The sequence below is a fragment of the Adiantum capillus-veneris genome, chromosome 3 (assembly GCF_014529385.1).
Source record: "Adiantum capillus-veneris isolate H3 chromosome 3, ASM1452938v2, whole genome shotgun sequence".
Taxonomy (NCBI): Eukaryota; Viridiplantae; Streptophyta; class Polypodiopsida; order Polypodiales; family Pteridaceae; genus Adiantum; species Adiantum capillus-veneris.
Window position 1 is genome coordinate 152,430,023 of NC_140933.1, and position 15,374 is coordinate 152,445,396.

Genomic DNA, 15,374 nt, shown 5'->3' on the forward strand with positions numbered 1-15,374 from the left:
ATCAAATTTTTACAAAACTAAGTGAAAATTAATGCAAAAATTAGCAATCCCAAAAAAATTCTAAAAATTTTCCACACATAGGGGATTAGTGCAACCAAAGCAAATCACAATAATTACATCAATTCAATTACCAAATAATTTCATCAATAAAATCCAAAACTAAGCAATTAAATAGACAAAATTAAGTTAAAAATTGACGCAGTTGGAGTGTGTAAATCTTTGTTTTGAGCTAAAAATCGCAAGAATTAACCATTACACACATCAAATATGCAATCAACCATTGAATTAATCATGCACATTAAGCACTTTTTAGAGACACACTCACTAATAATTGCACTTTTGACAAGAGTTTTGACTTGGTCAAAGAGATTTGGAAAAAACGAATAGGTGCAAAAAGGTCACATCTCCTAAGGTCAAAGTTGACAAGAAGCACTAGGCGAATGCAGTGTAAATCTTTCGTACTAAATCTTTGGGGATGTTTGGTGGAATAACATTTTATAGAGGAATTTTGTAAAAGGAATTTGTAATGAACGTTGGCCTGGGCCTAAGTAGACTTCATCGTGCTCAATTGTCACTTTGCGTCCTTTTGACTAATCAAAATTTCCAAGCTTAAAAAAATAATTCAAGTGGTGTGCGATATTTGAGCGAATTGGAATAACCATTGTGTCGCCGAGGCATTGCTTGTGTTTATATACACGCTTTGTTCTTTATCAGTGGCAATGCTCAACTGTTGTTTTTGAACCGGAGTCCGCAGTGAATAAGGAATCTTTGTTCCTCGAGGGTGTCATTAGAGTATTCGTTCTGGCCGAAGGCCTGAAGATAGGCCTAGGTAGGGCATGTGAATCTCGTGTCAAGGAGAGAGAAATCGATGGAGCCACTGCGGAAACAAAATCATTTTGAGTAATAAACTGTGGCATGTACACTTGGACTCAAGGGACCACACACGACGCGCGGAAGGCTCCATCCTCCCTCGCTCCTACTTCCTTGGCCCGTACCCGCGGTTATCTGGTTCTCGATTCTCTGCTGCGGGCCCCGGGGTCCCGCTCCCCCCTATCTCCGTCCCTCCCCCCCTCTCTCTCGCTCTCTCGCCTCCCTTCTAGGCTTCTCCATCGATGCCTACCACTTCCTCCGAAGGTTTTCGCGCTTCGATGAGTTCAGTGTTTTCAAAGCTCAACTTGATTTGAATCGAGGGATAAAGCTATCGATCCGTCTTCTCACGCTGCGCATCTGTTTGCTTATTGCTCCTCTCTCGATCGGAGCTCTGACACCATTTTCTGTTCGTGATTAGATGAATTGCTCGTCTTACAACACGGAATCTTCTTCTAATGGAGGCAGCCTCTTTACTTTTGTAATCCTTCGCAGGCGGGTGTTTGGATTCGCCATCATCGGCTTCAAGAGGGATTGGCCGCTGGGCTTCCTACTCTTTGTTGATTCTTATGAAGCTCTGTTCTAGCATCTCAAACCCTGTGTTTGTTGCATGTACAGCCAACCGACAAAGTGTGATCGCTGTCAAATATCTGAAGCTGGAAGCGAGATAGCTTATACGATTTCATGCATGCGTATTCAATTTGCAGCAGTGAAATTACTTCGTGATGGAGGCAGTTGCACGTGGAAGAGACCACCATCACATACATCACCGGCCTTTGTCAGCAAAGCCACACTTCTATGCACCTTCGGATAACCATCTTCATAATGTCATTCCTAAGAATTCTATTTTGCATAGTTCATTAGGTGGCTTCATTGATGCTGAAGTGGAGTCTTCACCCAGGGATGGGAATGGATGCAATGCAAGCAGTTCAGCATGGACTTCCAGCTGCTCAAGATCGTTAGATTCTGGAACTAGGGGATTTGACAGCAATGGCTATGGTGGTGGAAATGGGTACCATGCAGACGGGGCTCTTGAAGCATCGGAGAGTTTCAATCTGATGAATGGGGCCCAACCGCATACTTGCAGTGATGGTTGCAATACTGTTACTGAACTAAATGACGAAAATCTTGGAGGCAAATTTTGTAGCTTTGAAGGACTAGAGGAAGGGAGAAACTGTATTCAGGATACGAAGTGTGTTGAAAGTGTAGATGGAAATTCTGTTGCTCCCCTTCAGGTACCAGAATGTGCGGAGGCTTTAGATTTTGATGTTAGGCTGTGTTACTCTCCTGATGAATGGAGCTCACGAGCTTCCACAGATTCTCCTTTGTCAGTGTCAGATTCCCCACGACCTCCAGCATGGTCATCTCCAGGTGTGGTTGGAACTTGTCTTTTGGCTCCCAATCTTATTGACTTGAAAACTTATATGAAGGAAGGATTTAGTATATTGGTTGTACAGCAGCCTTTCAAAAGGAACCACGCATGGGTAAATGTCAATATGTCATAAACATATTAGAAGGTTCCTATCATGCATCAGAAAGATATTGAAGATGATATGATGGGTGTGTCTTAATGGCTCTTTCTTGATAATAATCTGGATCTTATTGTAGCCATCTGCACAACATTGAACATTCGAGAAGTAGTTTGCTGGGGCCCAAGCTTTGAATCTTCTTATTTGTTCTTATTAGAGAGAGAATTAATACCTTGATAGGTGTAGACTGCAATATTAGGTCTAGTGGAGCGCAGCTTAAGGTATGGGTTTAGTGTACTAACACATTGGTTTGCATGTTGCAGTGTTCAATAGGTGTAAAACTGCACCCGTAGGAGCTTCAATCACATTGGACAAGAATGAACACCCACCTAATTTGTCAAGGTCCAAAACTGACAAGGAGAAGGAGCAGAAACTTTATCAGACGCCAAGTCCAGCGGAGAGATTATCTGAACGCAAGAGGGTATGGACGTAACATACCTCAAAATATAGTCTTTTATCTCGTTGTTCATTTTGGAAAGTTTCATTATTAATTTGCATACTTTTAGATGCCATTGCCACTGTCCAAGTTGTTTAAATACTTATAAGTCTTCTGATTTTTATTTTTACTGTTTGGCTAACAACAGAAGAAAATAATTGAAAACCTAGTTAGAATAAAAAATGATGGCACTGTGGAGGTGGACGTCGATCGTGGAAGCGAGATTTCTCCAACTTTGTTTGAGCTGCATCCAGCTGATCAGTTGGCTGACAACATGGAGGAGGAATGTGAAGATCCGATCAAGTCCATCCCCTCATACTTGGAAATCGCAATGCTTATTGTTGGCACTAGGGGAGATGTTCAACCTTTTGTAGCAATAGGGAAGAAACTAAAGGTAAGCATCATTGTTTGACTTTGGAGTGGCACAGCTTCATTTGTTGGTTCCTTTTAAGGTAGTAGCAATAAGAACCTAGCTCTATACAAACCTGCACCTACTCTGGTTATTGAGGAAGTGAGTGGGTGATGAACCTAGCTCTTTAAGGTAGCATCTATAAGAACCTAGCATTATACAAACCTGCACCTACTCTGGTCATTGAGGAAGTGTTATTGTTTGGCTTTGGAGTGTGATAGAAAGTCAGGTCCTTGATAAGTAGACATTGTTTCTATGTAAATCTGCAACCTACTGTTGTGCACTACTGAGCTGACTAGGATGTCATGTTGTCCAAACTATGCATGCTGAACGTGTTGATCTGCACTTTTCCGTTTGGATAGGCAGTGAAATAGAGGTTGTACATGACAAATGTTGAAATTAATGTATAAATGTTGTTTGTAATGCTTCGTTCTAGGTCTTTATATTGTTCATTTTGTTACACGTTATAAAAGGATTGCATTATGCATATGCTACTTTGGACCAGTTGTCTGATGTGAACTACTAGAATTTGCAACACGTGATTTAACTTTACAACTTCATAACTATTGAACAAATTGAAGTGAACAAGTGACACCCGGCCTCAACCGTGCGTACACTGTTTGCTAACTAGTGAGGTCACAAAAGAAACACTCGTCACTTTCAAGCAATTTCAAAAGGAATTTGTTTGGCCGGATCAACTTCTTGAATAATGCCACATGCTGTCAAGATGCGATCGTGGGTGATTGCATCAGGAGAGAACCCTCACATTGCATCCGCTAAAAGCTGTCCATTGCCTTTGTTCGAAATATCTTGCAGTCAATGCATGCCAAGAGACCACAAGAAGCTCATTAAACACCTTCTGTGCTTTCAACAAGTACACTCCATAAGTGGCAAATCTCTCCCAACATTAATTTATCCATGTCTACTTCTTACATTATGCCACATGCCCATGTGAACACATACCTTGCATTAAACTTAGCCGTAAAGAGCACGACTTTGTTGTGCTCTTGCAAGTGCACCACACTTATGGTGTGCATGTGAGTTGATAGATAGTGTCTTTGTATGAAGGCTATCACGACCTGATTTTAGTGAGGCATTCCTTGCATGATTGTGAGCCCTAGTAGCATGGATACCTCACTAGAGAGAACGTGCCAAGGAGAAGGCCCGCCGCCCTATAGCATTGGATGGAAAGTCCCCAAATGAAGAAGTCAGCCTCACACTGGCCGGACATATTGCAGGCGCCCTTCTCCTCTTCCTCACTATCCCATAGATACTAGAACAGATTTGTGCTTCAGACACAAGCGGTGGATGATTGAGAAAATTTGAAACACAATTTAAAGAGACAAGAGTGCTGCTGCGTTCCCCTCTGAGATGTGTTGGCCCTTAAAGTAGGCGCTCCTTGCAGTATTTCATCCTTCAACTGAGCAGTATTTCATCCTTCTCTTGCTCGGAGAGACTATGTTCATGATCTGAGTACAGTTGGCATGCGAGCCCACTAATAAACCTCTTGGTTGCTAAAAGCAACCAACAAAGCTATTAGAGTTTGGCATCTCTCTGGATTCGTCGAGTTGGTCCCGATATCTCCCAAGAACAAGTGATTGGGAGTGAGGGCGAGAGAGTGAGGTAGATATCTTTTCTCCTTGGTCATGCTCAGCCTTGTCGAGCCCGGGATTTTTTGTGGTTTGTGTAACCGGCCCGTAGGGCGGTAGGCATTGGCTTTCACCCGAAATTCTTTACTTTATACACACACACAGAGCACTTTGCAAAGAGAACCCGTAATGGGAATTAACACTTCAACTCACACACGGCTCGGAAGCTAGAATGCTCCGAGCAGACGCCGACAACCTGTAGGCCCCAAAATTGGCGCCCCTTTCGGTATTTCTTTATTCTTTAGGAGGGTAAATTACAAGGTAAGGTCCTGGGAATCCTTCACGTGTATCCACCTAGATACCATTTGATTTGGCCAAATTTCGGTAGCATAACAGCCCCAAAACTTGCGCGAAACCAATTCCCCTGCTGGAACTCGCTTGCACTGTCGTATACCCTCTGATTCCTGTCCAAAAACAGTAAATTCAGCACGCTGTATTTACTGGTTTTTGCCCTGTTTTCAGCCCCAAACAGTCCCCTAACTGTCCTTTGCCAGTGGGGCACGATTCCCAATGATCCTGGCGTCTGTATGGCTGAAAAACAGTCAAATTACAGCGCATACACAGCGCTGATTTTGCACCTATACGGTGAGGTTATGACCCTCACCAGTGCCTGCTTTGGAGCAGCAGTTAGCTACCCCTGTTCCTGCTCAAGGAGGCTCTTGCCTCAGCACAAAAGCATGAACCCACACAACTGTACATCAGTCAAATGAGTAGCCCTCTTGTGGGGCATCACATAACTGCACGTAGGGGAGAAAGAGAGCAGTATGTAGCGTGCGGGGCATCACTCCCGTCACCATACTGTACATAGAGGGAAAGGAAGCACTCCATAGCTCTTAACCTGTGATAGGTTCTCAATGAAGCATCCTCCCAGCATAAATCGAGCGCCCTCTCTTCTACCCTTGACCTGTAATGCATCTGTGAACAAATAGATGCAAAAAGGAGAAGATTTCCATGGCTGCCAAAACCTGCGTATCGCTGAAAACGCAGCAAAACAGCCCTGTAAACACGCATCTGATGCCTTCCAATGCTGAAAATGAGCTCCTTGGACCTAGGCAAAGTCATGGGAAGCTCAAAAATGGAGAGAAATGGCTGAAAATCCAAGTTAACAGCCTCCAAAACTGCTCCAGAAAGTCAGTTACGGGTTCTGTTCTCCCAGACTTGGTAAATTGACCACAAAGTGCCACTTGGCACTCATACATGCAATTTCCCCGCATTGGGCTTCCTGCTTAAAAATCTCTCAACTTGTGCATCAGTTGACTTTGCAGCAGAGTACTAAAATGTTCCCTTGGTCATACCGAAGGTAATGACGCGAACACATTTCACAGCCCAAAATAGCAGTTCCCTAATTTTTAGGAGATGCTTCCGTCGGGCTCTCGCTGGTCTTCTGACCATCTATCCTCATTGGGACCGCATCCAAAAGTGCAATGTGGCCCAACTGTCGGATACTTTCTGTTGGTGATCCCACCTTGACTTTATGCCTTTATTGAGTTCACTTCCTAGTATCCACCAACTTGCTAAGTGCGACGGGGGGGACCTGTATGATCTTGCTCTGAGCCTAGACATCCTCTTACTGTACGAATTCCAGTGCCGACCAGCTTCCCGTCTGCGGGTGAAACTACCGTTCACATTGGCCATACAATGTCCGACCATTTGCAACTTCAAAAAGAGGGTCTCAAAAATAAAACAAAAATCATTGGAAAGAAACCAACAACTAAGGTTAGCAATTGCCACGTCCTCGTGACATACCCCCCTCTTGAAATCGCAAACGTCCTCGATTGCATACCATAAATACATGCCATAGATGATCTTGTGTGGTAAGCACCCTTTTATCATCGCATGTATCCGCAAGAAAGACTGTCAAAACATATGTACAAATGACTTAATGGGACCTTCATACTTTTGTCAAACTGTACACTGCTGTTGCCTGTGTCGTTTGGAGGTGCTGAGAGTAACCACTGCTCAGACTTCTTAATACTCCTCCCGCATAACCATCCAGGTTCGGGTCGGGAGTCACAACAACAATACTCCCCCCATAAAATAACCACAAGGATCCAGGTCATGAGTAAACACAACACTTTTCAATCATCATTTCTCACTACTCCACTCGGGAGTAAAATCACCAATCATTGAAACCAGTATTAAAACCAGAGTCAAACATTTCAAATTGGCACCAAAACAAGTTCAAAACAGATACCATCCATTTAAAACAAATTTCAAACAAATTTTCAAACAATACTTTCTAGCTATAAAGAGAAACAAGTAGAGAGAGAGTTTATTTCGAGGTTTTGTTCGGACAACCGAACTTTGAGGACGACTAGCTTGTCCTTCCGCATCACGGTGACGGTTCGGTTCCGAACCTGGAGAGTCGCATCATTCTTGTCGTGCCAAGGCATGCCCAAGAGAACGTCGCAATTGCCCAACTTCATGATGTCGAAATCAGCTTTTCCATGATAATCTTGAATAGTCATTGGAAGAGCACCAATGAGCGGTACTACTTTCTGAGTTTGCCCCGTGGCTAGCTCAGCTTCAATTTCTCCACCCTGTGCATCATAATCAAAGTGCATCTGCTTTAAGAATTCAAGATGGATGAAGTTCTTTGTAGCTCTGGGGTCAAAGAAAATAAGGGCTTTGAAGCCATTGACTTTGCCATATGCTTGACACAATTCATTTGTACTCTCAAGGCGTATGCCATAAATATCAGGAAGTAGTCCAATAGCGGGTCTAGCTCTCTTAGTAGGAGGTGGCACTGGGGTTATGTCGACCGTTGGTGCGGGTCTAGCTCTCTTAGCAGGAGGTGGCGCTGGGGTTCTGTCGACCGTTGGTGTGGACGTCGGCTCCTCTGGTCTATCAGTGCGTTTGAGACAATTAGAATGATTATGCCTTGTTTGAAAGCATCCAAAGCATCGGCCTTCTTGTAGTAAGGTGTCTCGTTGTTGAGGTGTCAAATGAGGCCTTTGCGATTAATTTTCACGAGAGACTCTCAAGAATTTGTTTGTTGTTGCCGAGAGTTGTGGTTAGTGGTCGGAGATTCTTCTGTGGTAAGCTCTAGCTTTCCCTTCATCGGTTTGTAGCCGATCGCGGCATGGTCCATAAGTTCTTGCATGGTGGAGACCTGCTTGGATAGACAATATTCCTGCAATGGTGATGGTAGTCCAATGGTGTATGGCTGGCATTGGGCCTCCAAGGGAACAAATCTAGAAGACATTGGAAGGTACACGTCGAGAATCCTTTGGTTATATTCATCCATGGTTTCGGTGGCAAGCATTCTCAAGTTGCCCCACTCTACCAAAATCCGGACTTCAAACATAGAAGTCATGTAACTACGTGCAAAAACTGTCTTGAAAGCTTGCCAGGTCCTTGGAGCATGCGGTTGTGTTGTGACTGAACTTCACCATTGCATAGCATCATCTTTAAGAAATCCCGCTGCTCGAGAAATCTTGGATTCTTTTGTATAGTTCCCCAAAGCATAGATGTTGTCGAATTGCTCTAGGAAATGCAATGCTTTCTTGCGATCCTTCATCCTAGAAAAAGTGAAATATTTGACTGTCGTGCCGCCATCTTTGAAATCTTTGGGTTGGTTAGGCGCATATCCTGGGTATGGATAATAAGGGTATCCATATGGGCTCCAACCATGTAGCCTGGTGGCGGTGGTGGTGTGGTGGAGGTGGGGGCAATGGCGGTGGCAAAGGCGGTTGCACTGGATCAGGGTCAGATGGCTGCACCATATTCTTGAAAACTCCCCCGATCGGAAAAGACGGCTGAGAAGGTTGCCAGCTGGAAGCTCTCGTACTTTCTGGTGCCGGAGGAGGAGGTACCACCTGGGGCATGAGAGGGGGTAACATGTAGTTCAAAAATTGCTGAAAACTTTGCAGCATCGGAAGATTCTGCTAAGGATGCTGCGAAAGAATGTCGTGGAGTTTGTTGAGCAAAAACTGCAAATATTTTGTTGAATCTGTAACAGACTTGGACACTCCAAGTCAAGAATCAATCACCACAGCACCAAATAACCACTTCAAAACAATTCACAGATCACAATAGATTTGCACTGGCCTGGCGGAGTTCCGTGCCTAGAGATATTGGCCCCAAAGACTGGTGCCCCTTTCGGTATTTTTTATGTATTAAAATCAATGTCAGAGTACAAAGAGCGGTTAGGGTTTCACTCTCAGACTCTGCGTCCAGATGCTCTGCAGAGTGAGCCCCTCACCGCGTATTTAAAGATTACAAGCGGAGCCCCAAAAGCGGAGCCCCAAAAGCTTTTAGTTCAAAAGCAGTGAAAAATCTCTCTCACAAGAGAGTAAAATAAAGCAATTATTCCCTTTCTCTCTCTCTCTCTCTCTATCTCCAAAGCGTAGCCAAAAGCATAAAAAACAGCGTCGCTGGCTTTACTTTTTTTTTTTTTTCAATCCCGAAAAATCTTGAAGTGTCCGTACTGCTGCCACGTGGCATTTGGCGCCTGTTTTAGGGTTTCCAGCCACTTTAGGGTTTCAGCCAGCAGTTAGGGTTTCAGAAATTAGGGTTTTTGCAAATTAGAATTTCTGGCAGAAATTAGGGTTTCTGCAAATTAGGGTTTCTGGCAGAAATTAGGGTTTGCAGGAATTAGGGTTTCTGCTGTCTGTAGCCACGTCATCACTTTGTGACATACCCCCCTCTTGAAAGTATTGTAATCAACCGCGATTACGCTTGCAAAACCGACAGAAGTCATAAACCGTCTTAGCAGACACTGACTGTTAGTACCTACGTACTAGGAACACACATCTAGCACATGTACCAAATCGACAGTCACATCACACGACATCACTAGACATCAGAGGACATCACATGACATTCAACATTCATTCGGATCTTAGACCATGATTTATCGGCAATGTAGCTAGCAATCGCATCTAGGTCCAATCGGGACCTCATCGATGTCCGATTGACTAACCCCTATTGCAACCATGTCTACCCGAGATCAATCAGACCAAAATGCTGCAGTTATTTCGTCTATCAGTTCCTGCACTTAAAAGAAGCCAAGAACAAACCAATATCATAATCAGGAATTCCATTTCATAAAGTCATCCAGCAGAATACTGTCAGCTCTCAGTATCCCTCAAGCTCAAAGAGACATCAGTGACTTTAGTATCAAAATCAAGGCATTTGTTGACAAAGGAGCGGAGTGACTCCCCTCTTGTGCATCCCACCGCACCAGATCTCCGGCCAAGCTGAATTCTGGGTTCCGTTTGGAATAGACTATGCTAAACCAAAAGCATCGAGGTAAAGTTTCACAATTTGAGGAGTATCTGCTAGGTCCTCCTCCTCCATCCACTTCGCATCCAATGCAGGATAGTTCTTGAACTTAACCAAGAACCGCCTTTGGACTTTACCTTTATTCTTTGTATCCTTATGTGCCAAAATCTGTTCAGGAACAAGGATCTCCTCATTTTCTTCCACTTCGGGTTACTCATCAGGCTCCCCATCATCAGGCACATCACCTTTAAAAGGTTTCAAGAGACTCACATGGAATGCATTGTGAATGCTCCAAGTATCTGGCAGTTTCAATCGAAAGGAGACATCATTTATCTTTTCAGTGATCTGGAAAGGTCCGTAGTATCACATACGAAGCTTTGGAAAAAGCCTCTCCTTTCCCTTTTTCTTTCTTAGGCGTGCCTTCTCAAAACGTAAGAGCACCCAATCATCCTCCTTCAATTTCAAGTTGCGACGATGGCGATCCGTTGCCTTTTTCTATCGTTCTTGAGACTTTTGCAAAGTCTCACGAACCTTGGCAAAAGCCGTATCCAAATCTCGCATATATTCATCCGCTTCAAAAATCTTATCTTTCGTGCTCAGGAAGGGTGGCACCTTCGCAGCACCTTCAACAATCTCAAATGCCGCCTTCCCCGTCGAAGAGTGTATCGTATTATTGTAGGCAAATTCCATCAAAGGTAAGTACTTTTCCCATTGAGTCTTCTGATGTGAGATATAAGACTTCAATAAATCTAGAACCACTGAATTTGCAATCTCAGATTGCCCATCAGTCTGCGGGTGGAACGATGACGAGAACTGCAACCGCGTGCCAATGTTCTCCCAAATTGCCTTCCAAAACAAACTCGTAAATCTGGGGTCTCTGTCGGAGACAATCGTCTCAGGCATGCCATGTAATCTAAAGATTTGGGCCACAAACAGTCTCGCTAAGTGATCCGACTTGACTATTTTCTTCACTGGAATGAAATGAGCCTGTTTGCTAAATCTGTCAATAACAGTCCAGATACCATCGTGGCCACTCTGTGTTCTCGAGAGATCAAAAACGAAATCCATTGCAATACTTTCCCAGGGGCGGGTGGGTATGGGTAAAGGCTGTAATAATCCATGTGCCTTATGCCTGTCAAACTTGACTTTCTGGCATACTAAACAACTGCGCACAAACTCTTCCACATCCTTTTTGAGTCTCGGCCAAAAGAAGTATCTCTCTACCCCCTTCATGGTGGTAGCAATGCCGCGATGACCTGTAAAAGGTGGACAGTGGCATTCAGTCATAATCTTTTCCCTCAACGGCTGTGTAATGCAGAACATGGTTTTTCTCATCAAGTAGCCTTCCCGAATGGAGTATCCTGCCACTGTCTCCCCATCCCGTATCCGTGTGAAAATATCCGCAAAATCTGTATCTGTGGCATACTGATCGACCATATCCTTGAAGCTCCTATGATGTATCGCGGAAATAGCCAGAACCAACGGCTTCCCAGACAAAGCATCTGTCACCACATTCTTCTGTCCCTGTACGTGGACAATCTGGAAGTGAAACTGTGACAAGATGTTCGCCCACCGCATCTGCTTTTCCGAAAGCTGCTTCTGTGACAAGAAGTAGCGCAAACTCTGATGGTCTGTAAAGTCAGTAAAATCCGCTCCGAGTAGGTAATGCCGCCACTGAGTAAGAGCTTCGATAACCGCCAAAAACTCTTTCTCATAAATTTGTGCTGTCATCTCCGGCCTAGAGAACAATCGGCTCTCGTAAGCAATGACATGGCCTTCTTGCATTAAGACCGCATCCCAGACTACGACCACAAGCATCACAATATACTTCAAATGACTCCTGCAAGTCCGGCAAAGTCAAAACTGGTCCGGTAGTCAATTTATCTTTCAATGTCTGAAAGGCAGTCACCTTTGTGGATCCCAACGAGAAAGGGACTCCCTTCTGTGTCAAGATATGCAAAGGGGAAGCAACTTCTGCAAACTTTCGTATGAACCGCCTGTAGTACGAACACAGTCCCAAGAAGCTTCTAACTTCATGGACATTCTTCAAATCGGGCCAATCACGTATAGTCTCTATATTGGCCGGATCCATTTGGACTCCTGCTGCTGAAACAATGTGTCCCAAAAAGTGTATCTCTAGTAGGAAAAATTCTCTTTTCTTTGCATTAATCACTAACTTGTGATTTCGTAATGCCTGAAAGACCTGAAGCAGATGATCTTTGTGTTCTGCCTCATTCTTGGAGAACAATGATGTCGTCAAAGAAAGTGCCAACAAATAGCCTGTACTCTCGAAAAATCCTGTCCATCATCCGGTTAAATGTCGTAGGAGCATTGGTTAAGCCAAAAGCCATCACCAAAAACTCAAATAACGCAAAAGTCGTCCGAAAGGATGTCTTGTAGAGGTCTCCCGGCGCGATTCGGATCTGATGATATCCACTCTTCAGGTCAATCTTGCTAAAGCACGAGGATCCTTGTAACCTGTCGAGTATATCATTGATCCTAGGAATCGGAAATCTGTTCTTGATGGTGGTTTTGTTGAGAGTTCTATAATCAATGCACATTCTCCAAGATCCGTCTTTGTTCAAAATTAAGAACACTGGAGAGCAATACGGTGAAGTACTAGGCTGGACAAGACCCTTTTCCAAGAGGTCTTTCACTTGGTTCATAATCTATTCATTCTATGCTCGGCTCACACGGTAAGGTGGCCGGTTCGCTTGCAGGTATCAGATCAATGGTATGATTTTCATGACGAGCAGGTGGTAACTCTCCTGGTAGGCCCTCCGAGAAGCAATCGACGTGAGAGTGGAGAAAATCTTGGTGTTCTTTATCAAGTTTAGACATATTTGTCCTATCTTTATCGCTCAATTCTTTCATAAAGATCGAGTAAACAAACAGACTGGATTTCATTAATTTTGAAATGGCCGAAGCCGATACAATAGGGACAGACTTGCCCTTCGGTTTAATATCAACTACAATGGTTTTGCCCTTCTCTGTAGTCAAAGTCGCTTTCCTTGCCCGATAATCGACCACGGCGTTGTTCTTGTGGTACCAAGGAATCCCTAAGAGAACATCACAACCCTCCAAAGGCATTATGAAGAAGTCCTCATGCCCCAAATACCCTTGACAATGCAACCCAAGTTTGCCAATGACAAGTGTAATGGCTACGTCCCTGCCGGGTGCCGCTAGAACTGCCTCCGCAAGTAGTCCCATCTCGAGCCGCGCTGCCAATTCCGGTGAAATGAAGTTGGCCTTGGCTCCTCCATCAAAGAAGATCAGGGCTTCTTGATCTTTCACTTTGCCCCAAGCTCGGCAAAGTTCTGTACTCTCGTCCATGGTGTCGGGATCGGTACCCACACAATCTGGAACCATTCGTGTTTTCATCTTGCCTTTTCGTCCACGTTCCTTAGCTGCTCTCAAACTCTCAGGCCTGTCGTCGTCCTTATCATTTTGTTCTCTCTGTGCCTTTTTAGGGCACTTCGCGGAGATATGTCCATGTTCCCCGCATCCAAAGCACTTCCCCTCCTTGATGAATCCAGCTCGCTCCTAAGGAGTAAGCTTGGGTCGTGCATCCTTTTTCTCTTGGTTGCTCTTTTTCTTTCTACTTTCATTCCCAGAAGTCTGTTCGGCTCGTTGTATCATGGCCTCATCTGTGGGGTAGGTCAGACTGCCAGAGTGAATGGCAAAGCCCCGCTTCGCATGACTCATCAACTTCTGAATAGAAGCTGACTTCTGTTCCAAGCAGTGATCTTGGATCTCTGTAGGTAGACCCAAGGTAAACCGCTCAATCTGTTCTTTGAACGAGATCTTCTTGAATGAAGAGGTGGGTAGAAAAGAGCTCCAGAATCTCTCACAGTAAGCATTTATTGTATCTTTCTTGGTCATCCGAAGATGGTTCCAAGCAGCTTGCATATCTCGTTCATACTCTTGCGTCAACCAGGAAGAAATAAAAAGCTTCTTAAATTTCAGCTATTTAACTGGCACAGTCTTGTTTAAAAGAAGCGTGGACCACCAAGTGCGAGCATTCCCCTTAGAGTAGAGGCAGCTCTCTGAATCTTGGAGTGCTCTGAGTAGCGTCCTCCCGCAAGCGATGTCAAATTGCTGTATAAAAGACAAAGCCTTCGAAGCATCTGAGTATCCTGAAAAGTATCAAATTTGATCAAGTGTCCACCTTCCTTAAACTCTCGGACTTTCTTGCTTTTATCTTCCAGAAAATGACACTGGTTGGCTTTATAAAAATTCTTCTTGTTCGCATAAAAGTTTCCGTCATCGGAATCTGACTTGTTTGTAGACGAGTCCTCAATAGAACTGTCAGTCTCTGGGCGAGATTTAGCCTTCTTTGCCTTTTTCTTGCCCTTTCCGAAGCGTTGTTTCTCGCTTCGCTTTTTACCTTTTCTGTCTTCTTCGCTCGAATCTGAAGAGCTAGAAGAACTGTCAGAAGAAGTGGGTACTCCTCCAAAGTGAACACGCTTCTTCTGTTTCTTTGCTTTGTCAAATGTCGACTGACGACTCAAATAACCCGGGAAGTCGATGCCTTTCTTCTGCTTTTTGCCGTGCTTTTTGTCTTTCCTTTGCGCGTCAAAAAGCTGAGCAATCCGTGCATCAACCACCTCTTCTAGTTCTTTCTCTGAATATTTCTTGTGAGCAGAAGGTTTCTTGAGAGCGGGTTTCGGGGGTGGTGTTGTGCTTTTCTGCCACTGCTCATGCAGTTCTTGAAAAGAAGTCTCGCTCATATATTTTGCAAAATTTGGGTCCTTTGCAAAATTGAGCATCATCTTCGTTGCATCGCCGATCAATTGACGACGCTCCATCTCTCGTCGCTCCGCCTGAGTAGGCAGAGGCGGGCCATACTCTCTGTCGGAATCTTCGTTGCGATCCTTGCCCGCATCTCCAGATGCAGAGGGAGTCGACTGATCCTTGCGTGAAGCCATAGGTGCCGCGGAAAAAAATTTGGGGATCGGATTTCCCGTAGAAGAGAAATCGGCCGTGCTCTGATATCACTGTAATAGACTTGGACACTCCAAGTCAAGAATCAATCACCACAGCACCAAATAACCACTTCAAAACAATTCACAGATCACAAAAGATTTGCACTGGCCCGACGGAGTTCCGTGCCTAGAGATATTGGCCCCAAAGACTGGCGCCCCTTTCGGTATTTCTTTATGTATTAAAATCAATGTCAGAGTACAAAGGGCGGTTAGGGTTTCACTCTCAGACTCTGCGTCCAGATGCTCTGCAGAGTGAGCCCCTCACCGTGTATT

General features: G+C 44.4%; 1 protein-coding gene across 2 annotated transcripts in view; it reads left to right on the plus strand.

Moving 5' to 3' along the window:
* The first annotated feature begins 947 nt into the window (after positions 1-947).
* Positions 948-15,374, plus strand: part of LOC147461958 (sterol 3-beta-glucosyltransferase UGT80A2-like) — a 57,342-nt gene continuing 42,915 nt past the window's right edge. Inside the window, exons 1-6 of one of the 2 annotated variants that reach the window (XM_086509423.1) lie at positions 948-1,362; positions 1,486-1,576; positions 1,651-1,694; positions 1,769-2,238; positions 2,660-2,817; positions 2,981-3,226. In XM_086509423.1, coding sequence (XP_086365549.1) covers positions 1,289-1,362; positions 1,486-1,576; positions 1,651-1,694; positions 1,769-2,238; positions 2,660-2,817; positions 2,981-3,226 — 1,083 coding nt within the window. In that variant the 5' untranslated portion in view covers positions 948-1,288. Of the gene's footprint in view, positions 1,363-1,442; positions 2,239-2,659; positions 2,818-2,980; positions 3,227-15,374 lie in introns of those variants that run through there. The other variant, XM_086509422.1, reaches the window with a different exon arrangement.